This window comes from Heterodontus francisci, chromosome 17 (assembly GCF_036365525.1).
Source record: "Heterodontus francisci isolate sHetFra1 chromosome 17, sHetFra1.hap1, whole genome shotgun sequence".
NCBI classification, from domain to species: Eukaryota; Metazoa; Chordata; class Chondrichthyes; order Heterodontiformes; family Heterodontidae; genus Heterodontus; species Heterodontus francisci.
The window spans coordinates 54,366,889-54,383,701 of NC_090387.1; the positions used below are offsets into that span (position 1 = coordinate 54,366,889).

At 43.5% G+C, this 16,813-nt stretch overlaps 1 protein-coding gene across 4 annotated transcripts in view; it reads right to left on the reverse strand.

Annotated features, from left to right (window-relative positions):
- The window catches only part of tox3 (TOX high mobility group box family member 3), a 134,685-nt gene that overhangs the window by 28,332 nt on the left and 89,540 nt on the right, over nucleotides 1-16,813 (reverse strand). For all 4 annotated transcript variants that reach the window (XM_068049912.1, XM_068049913.1, XM_068049910.1 and 1 more), the window contains exon 3: nucleotides 7,412-7,663. In XM_068049912.1, the coding sequence (XP_067906013.1) occupies nucleotides 7,412-7,663 (252 nt within the window). The remainder of the gene's footprint in view (nucleotides 1-7,411; nucleotides 7,664-16,813) is intronic.

Here is a 16,813-nt window from a genome sequence, read left to right on the forward strand (position 1 = left end):
TATCCTTTATTTTCTCTCAAGAGGGCCTCTGTGGGTCACATCCATCAGCTGGCAAGAAAGGGCAATTAAGGCTACAATCTTCTTCATGATCATTGTAAACGCTTCCTCGTGAACAGCTGATGAGAGATGTGCTTGTTGCAGGACAAGTCTACCATTCAGTTCCTCCCCTGAGATGAAATGTTCTCCTTTGGACAGGTGCTCCATGAAGCTACCCAGCCAAGAACTAATTAGGCTCATCATAACTGCAGCAAATGAACTCTGGATGTGAAATCAGTACAGCCATCTTCTACAACCAATGTTTGGCCATTGTTTTATATTTCTCAATGAGAACGATATCAGAATTGGGGAATGGAACACACCTTTCCAAAAAAAAAGCACCACAATATGCTTTTTCACATTCCACACCAGCTCTCCTTATGACTGCTCTAAATGAGACTGCAATTTGGTAAGAATCTGTCAACAGTTCTCTACTGTGGAACCATGACAACCTGCAACTTGGCCAAGAGTACCAAGCTCTTTACATTTACAACTGACAAAAAGAAGACATTTTCATCCCACCTTTCTGAGCAGGACTGGAAGCCCGATCCAAGAAGTGAAAGGACACTAAACTAACTCGATGAATATCTAGCTCTGCTCTCACAATATTTTATGTGGGCTAGCTATCATAATTCTGAAAATTTTCCTGAAATAATATTTATGCTAAAGAAATAATTAAACCAGTAAAATAAGTATATTGCTACTAACTTGTACAATTTGAAGGTATTTCTATAAAATGACACACTGCCTATTCATGCCTCCAATCAGATTCTAAGGCTGATTCACAATGTACAGAAATTAGTCTCCTATTTTGGTGTATAATAAATTTGCTCAGCAGTGATTATTTCTACAGGATTGAATTTCTTCCATTGTCTGTCGTGAAAGCAAAATACTTCCTCTGAGCAGAAAGTGTCAATCATACTGTGAGCAAATACTGAAAATCTCATAAAAAAGGAGAAAAAGTGTTTAATGTCTGAAAGGTAAATTATATGCTTGTGGTACAAAACGCCTCTCTTCCAAAAACTAAAAATAACTATGACTGTGTCGTATAATAGAAAAATGAGTGAATAGTCCTGTGTGTTGCCCCTAAGGAGCATCATTATTTCTTTTAATTGAGGACCCAGAAGTTATTCGGCTTCATCCACTTTTCGAATAACCATGTGTGCTGATAATGTTTGCACTATTTTGCCACTCATCAAGCAACCTGACACATTCTTTTGTGCAAGAAAGCCAAAAAACGTTCTGCTCCATGGAATGGTTTACTGTATATCTCTGGTATATTACCCAAGGGAAATATAAAGGTGATGTATCAGTGCTGCATAGTTGAAAGCCACTAAATTTCTTCTTTGGAGAGAAGTAAAAATAGAAACATAACCTATTTTAACATAAGCGACTAGTGTCTTTACATCTTTCATTGAAAGTGTAACTTTTCCTATTTGCACCCCTATTACCAACACTCACACTGCTCATGTTGCTCAGGACAATCATAATTGCTGCCAATGTTAACCCATGAAGAAATGTAATTGAGCAATGCTTTTCTGGCCATTTATATCTCTGTCTATTCCTCAGACAGACAATTTGGTCCAAACTACAAACAAACTGGGAGGGTGAATGTTAATAGCATTAAGGGATATGAAGTTGGTTTGCTGGTTGAACATTCAAGTTATTTTGTGCCATTTATATTGGAATGGCAATCAAATGATCCAGGGTTGTGCTGATTTGAGAAGTCTCACCATCAGCACGTACAGATGAGCTGGTGTTAACATGTTGAAATGCAATGGGATGAAAATTGGATAGGTTCCACAATGGGTGGATAATCCACTCCACCAGATTATTGCCTAGATGGTGAAGGTGAAAACATTATTATGGTAGTAACATAAACAGATACCATTAAATCTTGGAACCAAATGCCATTATTGGCACCAATATTCCAAATGATTTGAAGCATGCTGTGTAAACGTTTCACAAACATCCAAAGATAATACGTTTCTAAGAATGCTACATTCCTGGGGCAGCTGTGTTACATTTTACCTGAATGACTAGATCTTCATATAAAGCACCTGCTCTAGTGTAAGCATTAATTCTGCACCTAAGCTCTCACTCACCGGTTATGACTACATTCTGCAAACACTGGACAGCTGAAAACACATACACAGTACAGTAGAATACCCTGCAGATAATTCTGTAAGAAACAAGTTTGGGCTCTGTTTATAAAACAAAGACCAGATGGGGTCAGATGACTCCAATGAAGTACAGTTCAATACAACACATTTAGCATTTGAAAGATTTGTGTTTCATGTTGCTGAACTCCTCAAGAAAGTCAAAGGTAATTTCACATGCACATTAATCTAATGCAAATGTTAAAAAAACACAGATCTTTACATTCTTATAACATTGAATATAAATGTGTTTTCAACATTACATTTTAGTTATATTATAATTTGCTGAGCAGTATTTCAGAACTTCCTTATTCAGAGTTGATCAGTTTTTTACATGGGGTTTTACAGCACTAGGGTATTGCTACACAGTAACAAGAGAAAGCAAGACTGAGCTAGTGTGACTTATTGGCTGGAAATTTAGGAGCACACCGCAAATCGCAGCAGCACACTCTCATCTCGGCAGTCCGCTTGCGCCAATGTGCTGTCGTTGAGCCCCAGCGATATTTCGTACGGGGGGTCATTTAAATGGAGGGGGTGGAGCAGCTGCCCCGATGACATAGAGGGGACCACTGCACCGTCCCTGGCAATGGCCTCCGGCACCACCGCGCAGGCGCCGGCACCATTTTTAAAGGGCTTCAAGCCCTTTGTGTAAATTTGAAATACAGTTTTATTCAAACTTTGAATCCCCTTTCCCACCAGCCCCCACCCCCCTCCCGACAATGAGTTGACGATAAATAAAATTACATATACCCGGGAAAACCCATTTTTCAAATAACGGCCTTTTAACCAGCCACCTTCAGAAGATTTTTTTTATTCATTTGTGGGATGTAGGTGTCGCTGGCTAGGCCAGCACTTATTGCCCATTCCTAATTGCTCTTGAACTGGCTAGGCCATTTCAGAGGGCAGTTTAAGAGTCAACCACGTTGCAGTGGGTTTAGAGTCACTTGTAGGCCAGACCAGGTAAGGCAGATTTCCTTAGTGAACCAGATGGGGTTTTATTTTTCACAACAATCAACAATGGTTTCGTTATTGCCATTAGACAAGCTTTTTAATTCCAAGATTAATCAAATTCAAATTTCACCATCTGCCATGGTGGGATTTGAACCCATGTCCCCAGAGCAGTAGCCGAGGTCTCCGGGTTACTAATCCAGTGACATTACCACTACACCACCGCCTCCCCCATTTGACCCTTAATCTCTTCCCACCATCCCCACAACCATTCAAAGCAGTTTTCCCAGCTCCCGGATTAAAGGTACTGAATTGGGGGAAGGCCAATTTCAACATGATAAAACAGGATCTGGCCAAAGTGGACCGGGAGCAGTAACTTGTAGGAAAGTCGACATCAGACCAGTGGGAGTCATTCAAAAAGGAAATAGTGAAAGTTCAGGGCCAAGATGTTACCGTAAAGGTTAAGGGTAGAACCAATAAGGCCAGGGAACCCTGGATGTCAAGGGATATAGGGTATTGGATATTGAACAAAAAGGAGGCTTATAGCAGCTTCAGAAAGCAGAAAACAGCAGAAGCCCTAGAGGAGTGTAGAAAGTGTAGGGGGGCACTTAAAAAAGTAATTAGGAGAGCAAAGAGGGGGCATGAAAAAACACAGGCGGGCAAGATAAAGGAAAATCCTAAGGCCTATTATAAGTATATTAAGGGCAAGAGGATAACCAGGGAAAGAGTTGGGGCCAACTAAGGACTAAAGTGGCAATCTGTGTGTGGAGCCGGAGGACGTAGGTGAGGTTTTAAATGATTATTTTTCATCTGTATTCACTCTGAAGAAGAACAATGTAGGTGTGGAGATCAGGGAGGGGGATTGTGATATACTTGAACAAATTAGCAATGAAAGGGAAGAGGTATTAGCGGTTTTAGTGGGGTTAAAAGTGGATAAATCCCCAGGAGGTGATAGCAGGGGCGCTGACACAAATTTTCAAATCCTCTCTGGCCGCAGGAGAGGTGCCAGAGGATTGGAGGACAGTGAATGTGGTACCATTATTCAAGAAGGGTAGGAGGGATAAACCAGGTAATTACAGGCCACTGTCTAACATCAGTGGTAGGGAAAAGATTGGAAAAAATTCTGAGGGACAGGATTAATCTTCACTTGGAAAGGCAGGGATTAATCAAGGATAGTCAGCAAGGCTTTGTCAGGGGGAGATCATGTTAAACAAATTTGATTGAATTTTTCAAGGAGGTGACTAGGTGTGTAGATGAGGGTAAAGCTGTTGATGTAATGTTCATGGATTTCAGTAAAGCTTTTGTTAAGGTCCTGCATGGGAGATTGGTCAAGAAGGTAAGAGCCCATGGGATCCAGGGCAATTTGGCAAATTGGATCCAAAATTGGCTTAGTGGCAGGAGGAAGAGGGTGATGGTTGAGGGTTGTTTTTGCGAGTGGAAGCCTGTAAGTGGTGTACCACAGGGATTGGTGCTGGGACTCTCGCTGTTTGTACTGTACATTAATGATTTAGACATAAATATAGGAGGTATGACCTGTAAGTTCGCAGATGACACGAAGATTGGTGGTGTCATAAATAGCGAGGAGGAAAGCCTTAGATTACAGGACGATGTAGATGGGCTGGTAAGATGGGCGGAGCAGTGGCAAATGAAATTTAATCCTGGGAAGTGTGAGGTAATGCATTTTGGGAGAACAAACAAGGCAAGGGAATATACAATGGATGGTAGGACCCTAGGAAGCATAGAGGGTCAGAGGGACCTTTGCCTACTTGTTCATAGATCACTGAAGGCAGCAGCACAGGTAGATAAGGTCGTTTGGAAGGCATATGGGATACTTGTCTTTATTAACCAAGGCATAGAATATAAGAGCAGGGAGGTTATGATGGAACTGTATAAAACGCTAGTTATGCGATATCAGGAGTACTGTGTACAGTTTTGGGCACCACACTATAGGATGGATGTGATTGCACTGGAGAGGGTGCAGAGGAGATTCATCAGGATGTTACCTGGGCTGGAGCATTTCAGCTATGAAAAGAGAATGGATAGGCTAGGGTTGTTTTCCATAGAGCAGAGAAGGCTGAGGAGGGACCTGATTGAGGTATACAAAATTATGAGGGGCATAGATAGGGTATATAGGAAGAAACTTTTTCCCTTAGCAGAGGTTTCAATAACCAGGGGGCATAGATTTAAGGTAAGGGGCAGGAGGTTCAGAGGGGATTTGAGGAAAAAGTTTTTCACCCAGAGGGTGGTTGGAATCTGGAACACACTACCTGAAGAGGTGGTACAGACATGGAGTTCCAAAGGAGCGGGACTTCCAGCCGGTGGCCATAATAGTGACATGGGAGAGCTGCCAGGACAAGGTAAGTTGATTTGTATGTTTTCTCATTAATTTTAATATTTAATTGAAGGCTACACTGCCGCCGGTAAAATGCGGCAGAGCCTTCGTGGCGTTGGAGGTTGTGGCAGGCATCTCCCGGCATAATTTTCCAGGCCCACCCCCCCTCCCCCCGCCACAACCCCCGATGCCACAGGTCTCATAACATTCATCCCATTAGCTCTCAAAATAATACTGATGTGATCTTTACCTATACTATTGCAATGCCCAATTTTAAATAATTATAGATATTTTGGGGAAACTTTACTTGCCAACATGCTGGGAGTGGGATCGGGGCCAGTAGCAATGCAGGAAACCTGGAAGTCTGAGTTTCCCTACATGCTGTGGAGTCTTAACTCGATAGGCTGTGACCTTTGGCTCTGGCAGGTTCACCTCCTATAAGTCAGTCTAATTGACAGGCTTGGCTTCAGGTTGGGTGGGGAGCACTCTGGAGGAGGCTGCAGGACCAAGTAGGTCCAAACCTGGAGGGGAAGTGGGCCCGATCCCTGACCCTGAGGTGGGGCGGGGGGTCATGGATCTGATCCCTAATCCCTGAGGTGTGGGAAGTCCGATTCCAGAGTGGGGTTATATGGTGGTGGGGTGTTCTGATAGTGGGAGAGCTTGAGGGGGATCAGGAGGAAGCATTCCTGCTACTCCTGGCCCACAAAGAATGCTGTGAAGGTACTTGCCTTCTTCCCGAGGCTGTCCTTACCTTGCTGCAGCTGCTGGGTTTCCCAAGGCCCAGCACATGGCTGGCCAGAGTAAAACCTGCAAAGCAGGTTAAATCTGAGCCTTCCAGCCTCATTAACATATTTAAAATGCCAATCTGACTCCTGGGAGTAGACTGGCTGCCAGCCCCTTGTCCCACCTCAGTAAAACCCAGAAGTCCGCAGGAAGTTTTGTCCATTTTACCCCCTCTCACCCACATCCAATCCCACTAACTCACCAGCTTATCCAGTTTAAAATTCCTCCCTTTGTAATAATTTGTTCCTGCATAACTTCAACTTAAAACTGTAAATCATTGCATATAGTTACACATTAGACTTCTGTAATAACAACCTGGCTTAAAGAAAATAATATTCTCATTACAATTTAGAAGATTATGAAGTGTCCAGGAGACTGATCAGACCACTTATAATTCACCAATTTGGATTAACTTTTTATAAAGTTAGCCAAATCTTTGATAAAAAGAGCTTGAAGTAAATCAACTACGGCTTAGTTTACATTTCTTCACAAATACATTAAGGCAGGCATTGTGTTGAAATTGAGTCACCCTAAGTATTCTTTGGTACTTTCACCAATTTTCTTCTTTCTCAAGGCTTTGTTGTGTTTCCCGTATTCATGTGTGAGTTTTGATAGTGACTTTCAGCAATCAAATTGCCTGTGGGGTACATCACAGCTGAGCTTTATTAGCCCCGCACTTGACTTCCATACTCATGCTGTTCCCGCAGAAATTGAACATTGACTCTGCGATCTTTCTAGTCTGTATGGCTAAGCTAATTATTGGTCAAGTTCACCGTGGCACCAGTGGTGCCACAATTTGACTGTTTCAGTAAATGTAAACTTGTTTTGTTCATGCAATGCCACAATCATTAGAAAAACAGAGGCAAATTCTCTAGTTTGTTTCTCTCCAATCAGGAAATCAGCATTAAAGACCCAGCATTAACCCCATCTGAACATTAAAACAGAATGCTGTATTTGTTCAAAATAGATGCAAGTATTAACTTGTATGTCAATGAATTGGATATACTATTCAATAAAGGCATCTATTAATATTGTGTATGGATGTATTTTTTGGTCCAAGAAGTTATAATCAATATTATTCAAAGCCATGTCTAATCCATGCTAGAAATAAAACGCTGTATATTGCAGGCAATTGTATTTAAGTTCCACCTACCACAGACAAACCGTTACTGAGGAGTCCACCATCTTGATCCATAATACTTCTGGATATTGTGATGGAAGGCAGTTCAAGGCTTTGTGGGGGGAAATGGGGTGTAAATTCATTTCCTTGAGAAGGCAATGGATCATTAAGGTCTTGAAAAGCTGACACCACATCTGTTAGTCCCAGAGTGGGGTCTGTTTCTGGCGGTGGGGTTATGGGTGGAATCTCAAACTCCTCGTCCCCAAGGCTTGGAGTGTGGAATGTCTGAAGAGAGAACAGATTGGACACAATAGTGCAACAGTCAGTACAAGATTTAAAAGACAAATGCTAAATGTAATGCCTTGAGGCAGATTTAGCATTCCATTACACAACAGAACACAGCTACCTTATTAGACTTCCAATCCAGCAGCACTATCAATTAGTAAAAGGTAAAAGTTCTCATCGCTGACTGAAATCATTGCACATCAGAAGCTGCATCAAAATGCGCTTGACTACAGTGAGACTTAATACAGCTCAAAAACAAAATCTCTTTATGATATAATGGCTGCTCTTCAGCTGAAAAGTGATCTATTTGGACAAGCAAATGAGCACAATTCCTTGTCTGCAGCTTGAAATACCTGTTAAGTGATATAATTCAACAAAATCTTAGGTTGTCAAGGCTTTTGAAAGTACAAGTGATATGACACTACTGCTTCATTCTTGTAGCTACTGAATTAGCTAGACTATTATTATCTGTGTTTAGTGGCCCTTCGTAGATTAATTCAACATATATCATTGTAAAACAGTACAGTAAAATTCATTGTTTATACATTCTGGTGATGGGTTACCCACCTTCTAACTGCACTGATTAGCAATGCTGATACATGATTGCAGCTGCTCTTTATGCAATCAAATATAACAGTTGTCATGTCGTACAGTCACTAGGCCTGGTCACTCGAGTTCACAACTGCTGAAAACTGCTCGTCATTCACAAAGCACAGGAGAAAACAATGGTGCCCTTGCCTCAGACAGACATGGCAATGCACACGGGGTAGGGTGGGACATTACTGCAAAGATTTCCATGCAATAAAACAACAGGATTTCAGTTGAAACAGGTTAGACTTTTGAGAAAGTGGGAGGGATATACCGGAGGCCAGAGTCAGAGCAACGGAGGGCTTGATCGGCGGACTGTAGTGCTGTAGAAGAGTATAAAAACAGTGAGGATGAAGCCATGGAGGAATTTGAACACAATTTTAAATTTGAAGCATTAAAAAAACCAAGCGGCAATACAGGTCAGCAAGGAAAGGGGTGATGGGGGAGTGGGTCTTGGTGCAGTATAGGATATCAGTAGTGGAGGTTTGGCTGAGCTGAAATCTATGGGATGTTTATGGTGCTGAATAGGAAGCTTTAGGAGAGCATTGGAATAGTTGACTTTCACAGTGACAAAGTCATGGATTAGGTTTTTAGTAGCTGATGGACTGCGATAGGGGTGAGTCTGGGTGTTGTTATGGAGGTGCAAATAGGTAGACTTCGTGATGGAGGGGATATTGACGAAGAAGCAATTAGATCAATTCACTCGGTGCAGTGTAAATACACCCATTCAAATCTGGAATCTGATGCTACTCTAGGCAGTAAATTAAGAACATTTGCACAGGAACAACGCCTTTGTATATAATCCATGCACAGAATACAATTACATTTACTGCTAGCTGTTATTTGTGCACCTCTTATAATAGCGATTCACAGTAATGAAAAATCTTATCTCCTACAAAGATAATCACTGCACAAATTGTTAATGATAATATGAATTTAATAACTGCTTAAAAATGTCAAAAATTCACCGAACTAAAAAGAAAGCCCTGCATGCATACAGAAGCTGTCAGCTGTCATTATTTCTCCAAAACTGAAAATGATAAGGTGCCATACTGATAGTGTCTATGAGAACACACTACAAATATCAGCACAGTGTAGCTTCTATTAATGTCACTTCAGATAAAAATAACTGCTTGGCTTGTTTAAATCTGCATTTGAAAACATTTGCTTATGATTAAAGTTTAATTGCTTTAAATTAATAATGTAGACACAAGAGCATGTACCCTAGACATTCAATTTTGATGACTGTATAGAAACAGTGCAGATGTGTCTTGTTGAAACAGGAATGACAATTATTATTTTGCCAAGCATTAACATATTACAAATGCGTTCTGTATTAAAGTGAACTGTAACGTTGATTTAAGATCTGGAACCCAGAATAGGCCCACAATCAGTATTAACCTGTTATTGAATCTATTTACTGTACTGTGTTATATGGATGTTAAAATGAACTGTGTGGCTGAATAGGATTTTACATAGATAAGCCATTTTATTGTCATTTTGGATTAAAGTAAAATACCATCAAGAGTTGACATTTCTTTAAAATTATATGTCGACTAAAGTCTGATGGAGAAACATGCCCGGAATGCCAATGCTAGTCTGAATATGAATTGGTGGCAGCTCAAAAAAGTGTGTAGGCAGGACTGCAATGATGAACTGATTGTGCTGAGAACAATAGATACCTGACCGTGATTACAAGGCAGCGATCCTGTCATGGGCTTTACATGATATCATAAACTGCAGACATGAAGCTCAAGTGGTTACTTGCCATCATGTGATAATATGCTACTATATGTTGTGAACTTTATATCGTAGCTTTATGAGGTTTGACGCCAGTTTCTGTGCCTGGGAGGGCTGTCAGTGCTGACACTAATGGTCAATGATGGTATTTAGTGAAGTTTACAATTGATTCTTATGTTATTATTACAGGATAGCTGAGAGTTAGTCTGCATCTGATAATCAGAAAATTTATAGCCAGTATATATTATAATTATTAAGTAGGCACAAAGCATTGGCTTATGAGAGGCCTTACAACCGTCATGATTGCTTTAGAAGATTTCAAAGAAGAACGTGAATATCTCAATGTCTGCACACCTTCAAGTGTGTTACTACCAATCCGTCCTCTACCTTGTTCACTGAGCTGCCCATAAAAATTATGACTTGTTTTAAAATTAAAACTCAAACCTGTCTAAACCTTTAGCTACAGAGCGAAATGGTTTCCATACAGTTCTAAAAATGACATTTGTACAAGTGAAAGAATCATTATGCAGAGGCAGATGGAGGACTGGATTCAAATTCAAAAATCAGTGCTGTCAGTGAATATATCAGTGGTTTTAAGATGCTGTGTGGTGGTGGCCAGAAGCTGATGAAGCGCTTGTACAAATGTAACAGCCTTTCTACCGCACCAATGATAAGAAAACATTTACCAAAAAACAGTGCACCATCAAAATGAGTCATTACTATGCCAGTGAGCGAAACAATTTTCCACTTTGGGCAGTGTCAGCTGCCCCATGTAAGGGGGAAGCATAGGTTAACTGTAAAATGCAGCTTCTGATGGTCTGTCCCAACATCCTGCCTTAACCCTATCTTCAGAACATAGGAACAGGAGTAGGCCATTTAGCCTCTCGAGGCTGTCCCGCCATTCAATGAGACCATAGTTGATCAGCGATCTAACTCCACAAACCCGCCTTTATCCCACATCCCTTAATATCTTTGGTTCACAATGTCAGATTTCAAATCAACAATTGATCTGACATCCACTGCTGTTTGAGGAAGAGAGTTCCAAACTTCTATCACCCTATGGCTGGAATTTTACCGGAAGCAAGCAAGTCCCCCACCGGAACCACACCGGTGGTGTGGCCGCATGCACAGTGGGCGAAGTTGCAATTGTGATATTCTCAGGGCTTGCCAATTAATGGTTGGCAGGCAGGGGAGTCAGCTAGATAGGCAGTGTGGGTGGGCGGAAGTTCCAGCTCCTGAAACACTGGTGCAACTTTAAAAGGCAGCCAGCAGTACCTGTATATGCAGCCCCGGAGGGAAGAGCAAGGGAGCCCTGGCAGCAGCACAAATTGATGACATGGCCAACGGAAGATCAAGGTTCGCTCCACATTCACTGATGCTTCCCTGGAGGTGCTTCTCCAGGCTGTAAGGGCACGGAGGGAAGACCTGTTCCCTCAGGACAGCCGGATGAGACTGGCTCGGCAAACCAAGCAGGCCTGGATAGAAATAGCAGAGGAGTTCAGCAACCATGGAGTTTTCCCCTGCTACCCTGCTGCAGTGCCAAAAGAGGGTCAATGATCTGATGCGTTCTGGCAAGGTGAGTAGAGTGCATAGTATTAAGCTTGCAGCCTTATGCGTGACTGAAGATGAATATGAGATTGGAGAAGGGGTTGCCCACCCAGTTAGTGGAGATGCCCAGCCATCAGCATTGGCTCTCAGATACATGTTAGTCTCTCTGTGTAGGACACCGGCAAGGCAGAGGTGACTCCTGCACAGCCACTGCAGATTGGCCGCATGCAGGAGGCATGGTTGTGGTACCATGATGGGCAGTTAGGCTGCCTCCAACATAAGAGTCAAGTGTCTTTTGGATGGGTGAGTAACAATGGGAACTTATTTGCTTGTAGGAGAAGAGAGCACACATGCAAGGGACAGGTCAAGAACTGGAGGCGGTGTGTCCTATATGACCATTGTCATGCCTTTACAGGAAGAGGCATTGGAGCTGGGAGGAATGGAGACAGGCAAGGCAATCGCTGATGGTGAGATGGGTGTGGAACCCCAAGAGAGTGAGTGGCCTAATCAATGGGCACAAGGGACCCTCCAGTGAGCATAATGCATCTTGCGCATGTGTGCATCACTGGTCACATAGAACTCAAGATGATGAGTAGTCAGAAGGACATGTTGGAAAGTGCATTACCGTCTCATCACTCTTCTCTCTCTTGCAGGTCATGGACAAGAGCAGTCAGCTGCTGGACCTGCATGACAGCTCTCCACCACTGAGGAGGAGGATGAGACCTCAGAGGATGCACCGTCACATAATTCTCCCGCATCCTCCACCAGCACAGATACTCTCATGTCGGTGGGTTTAGTAACAGGGACACAATCTGGTGAGCACAGCACAAACACACCAAAGCAGGTGACGGAGGCAGTTTCTGAAGCTGCAGTGTGAGGTATGTGAACATCTGGTGGAGCTTCCACAGGCCTTGCGCACCCACACACGGACCATGGAGGTGCCATCCAGGCCATGAGTGCAGCCATCACTCTGGCGGATGTGCACATGGCTTCCTCCATTGAGAGATTGCAATCTTCATGGAGAGCCATATCCATCATACCACCCAGCGGATGCCGGAGATGCATGTGGACCTGCATGCCCTCGCCTCCTCCATGAGCTACGTGCAGCAATAGCTGGGCGAGAGCAGGAGAGACGCCTGGAGCCATGGCCAGGTCCTCAGACTCCTCAGGTGAGCAGGTAGGGCCAAAGGAGCAGCTTCTGCGGCAAAGGATAAAGGAGCAGCTTCTGCGGCATCTGGGGACTTCTCCCAGGGCGCTCCTGGTGTGGACAGCATCTCCTCAGCCCCTCTGAAGGTGACACCAGTGCCTCAAGAAGCCACGGCAACAAAGGATGCTCCTGCACCTTTGCCACAGAGCAGAAAGGTCAGCAGCCTGCCTCTACCTCAGCTGACAGCGCAGGGGGAGCACCACATAGCAGCACCCACAAGCGCGTAAGTCTACCTAGCTGCACTTGGGTTTCATGGGTTTATATTTTGATATTAAATGTCACCTTGCCGTTTATGTGTCTGAAATGAATTTTGAAATGGAGCACCACTAAAAGAATCCTTTAGTTTTTTTAAATACTACTGCCTCCCGCAAAGGGTGTGACTGGAAAGACCACACTGAAGGAGGTCAACTTATTTACCATGCCATGGCCTCATGTGATGACGACTCCAGAGAAATGGTCAGGGGATTCCAGGAAAATCCAACAGATCTGCAGGAGGTAGAAGATTTATTGGATTGACCAGGTGTGTAAGTAAGGCTCATGTAAAACGTGCCTGTATTAGAGTGGCGTGAGCATCCTTTGCGTGACTCTCATTGCACCTTGCCTGCATTTGCTTGGGCACTTCATCCTGTTACACCTGATCATCAACCCCTTCTATATTCTCATCCTTGGAAGAGGCATTGCACTGCAGGATGTCCTCATTGTTCAAAGGTTCTCCCCTCCGTAGCACTAGGTTGTGCAGAGCACAGCACACCACCATGATACACGAGACCCTTGCTGGGATATATTGAATGCCTCCACCAGATCTATCAGAACCGCACCTTCAGAAGTCCTATGGGCTGCTCGATGGTCGCTCGAGTTGTGCTGTGGCAGATGTTGTACCTCTCCTCTGCACCTGTGTTGTGGTTCTTCACAGGTGCAAGTTGTCTTTCAATGGGTAGCCCTTATTACCCAGTATCTTTTTATTATTATTTCATGGAATGTGGGCGTCGCTGGCAAAGGCAGCATTTGTTGCCCATCCGTGATTACTCTTGACAACTGATTGGCTTGCTAGGCCATTTCAGAGGGCAGTTAAGAGCCAAATACATTGCTGTGGGTCTGGAGTCACATGTAGGCCAGACCAGGTCAGGACAGCAGATTTCCTTCCTTGGAGAACCAGATGGATTTTCATGACAATTGATGATAGTTTCATGGCATCATTACTGAGACTGGCTTTCAATTCCAGATTTTTAAAAATTAATTAATTGAATTTATTAATTAATTGAATTTAAATTCCACCAGCTGCCGTGGTGGGATTTGAACCCATGTCCCCAGGGAATTAGCATGGGCCTCTGGATTACTAGTTCAGTAACATTACCACCACACCACCGTCCCCCTTGAAGGTGCATAGGGGGCCTGAAAAAGTTGGGCACCTGGGACTGCCCTAGTATGAATGTGTCCTGATAGTTTTCTGGGAACCTTGCACAGGCCTGAAGAATCCATTTGTTGTGCTCGCAAGCCTGCAGGCCTGTTGCATATTGAGTGAGTGGAAGCCCTGCCTGTTGATGAAGGCTGCTCCCTAGTCTGTGGGAGCCTTAATAGCCACATGCATGAAGCTGATGACACCCTGCACATCAGGGAATCCAGCGACGGTCCTGAATCACAAAGCCCTCAGCCTGAATGCCTGGATTGGTGAGAAAGCGCACGTATTGGCTAGCCCTCTAAACAGGGCATTCATGACCATCTTGATGCAGCAATGAGCTGCAGACTGGGAGATCCCACAGATATCTCCAGTAGATCCCTGGGATGGTCCTGAGGCATAGACATTCAGCACCACAGTGACCATCAATGAAACAAGCATTGGATGCCCGCTCCTTCCCATAGGGCTCAGCTCATCCACCATCATGGTGTACAGCTCAGTGACTGGCTCCCTGGAATGGCACAGTCTTTGTGACACTGCTGCTCTGACATTTGCAGGAAGCAGAGCCTCTCATGGTAGACCCTCTCCGGTGATAGCGCCATCTTCACAGAAGAGGCTAATTGCATGCCCTTTCCAGGCTCATGATCCTGGTGCTCCTTTGGGTACTGCGGCCTCGTTGTCTGTGGCTCCTGCTCCCTCCCCCTCTGATGCTCCTCCTCACTGGAGGTCTTAAAGCCTGACTGAATGAGGCCCATGGCCAATAGCTGCACTAAGTTCTCTGGGCCTCCCATCCCCATTGCTCTGTACATACAAGTCCCTAGTCAGAGAAGATACTCAAGTAGATTGTCCCTGCTGTGCTAGGCAAGGTTGTCTTTGCTCCCTCTTGTTACTCCGCTATCTACTCAGTATGACTCTCCCTACCAAGCCATGCTACCTTTTGCAATGGCTGCCAACTGTAGCCAACACTGACCCCCCGCTAAGCCTCCGCTTTGTTATAATTGGAAAGGCTCTGAACCTCTGTTATTCCCTTGCGTCCCTTGTAAAATTAGAAAACCCTGGTAAAAATGCAGTTAATTGCCTATTTAATAGGGCTTAATTACCTGCCCGCCACGTTCCAGCGCGACCTCCTCCTGCCAACCCGGCTGCCTTTGGTAATATCCGGTTGCGAGGTAAAGATGTCGAGCTTTCGTCCCCCCGCCTTTTGCTGCCATCTTACCAGCCGTCCTGCCTCCCAGCCCATCTCCAATGGGCTGGTAAAATTCTGGCCTATGTGTGTCGAAATGTTTCCTAAGTTCACTCCTGAGAGGTCTGGCTCTAATTTCTAGACTATGCACCCCGAGTCCTAGACTCCCCAACTAGTGGAAATAGTTTCACCCAATCTACCTTCTGTTCCCCTTAATATCTTCAAAGCTATGATCAAATTGCCCCTTAACTTTCTAAATTTCTGGGAATACAATCCAAGTTTATGCAATCTTTCCTCATAATTTAACTCTTGAAATCCAGGTATCATTCTGGTAAATCTACACTTCACTCCCTCCAACAGCCGCATATCTTTCTTAAGTTGTAACATCCAGAACTGCTCATAGTACTCCAGCTGTGGTCCAACCAGAGTTTTGTGTAGCTGCAACCCAATTTCTACCCCCTTGTATTCTCGTCCTCTAGATATAAAGTTAAACATTGCATTAACCTTTTTGGTTATTCTCTATACCAGTTCATGACATTTTAATGATCTATGGACCTCCACTGTTTCTGGCTTTTCACCATTTAGAAAGTACCCTGTTCTATCATTTTTATGTTCAAAGTGGATGACCTCACAATTGCCGACACTGAAATCCATTTGCCACATTTTGCCCATTCACTTAATCTATTAATATGTCATTGTAATGTATGCCTCCATCTGCACTACTTACAATGCCGCCTGTTTTTGTGTCATCAGCAAATTTGGACATGTGGCTTTCTATCCCATCATGTAAGTCATTAATACGGTGACTAGTTGAAGCCCCAATGCAGATCCTTGCAGGACACGATTAGTCACTTCCTGCCAATTAGAGTACCTGTCTATATCCCTACTCTTTGTCTCCTGCCAGTCAGCCAATTTCCAAACCAGGTCAATAATCTATCTTCCTTTTCATGAGCTACAATTTTAACTAACAGTCTCTTATGATGGACTTTATCAAATGCTTTCTGGGGGTCCATATAAATAACATTCATACACATTTATCTGTCCACTACTTTAGTCACCTCTTCAAAAAATTCAATCAGGTATGTCAAACATGACCTACCCTTTACAAATTCATGCTGGCTCTCTCTGATCAGCTGCAAATTTTCAAGGCATTCAGTCACCCTATCCTTAATTATAGAGACTCGTAATTTCCCAACAGATTTTAGGCTAACTGGTCTATGATTTCCCTGGTTTCCCTTTTCTTAAATAGCTGAGTGACATGAACAATTTTCCAATCTAAGGAAATGATTCTCGAATTGAGAGGGCTTTGGAAGATTATAGTTAGGAAATCTTCAATATTCTCACCTACTTCCTTTAAAACCTTGGGATGGAAACCATCTGGTCCTGGGACTTGTTGCTCTATTGTGCCATTATTTTCTTCATTACTGTTATTTTGCTTCAATTCATTTTTGTGATTCCCTGTGTCTGATTCAATACGAGTTTCCTTCG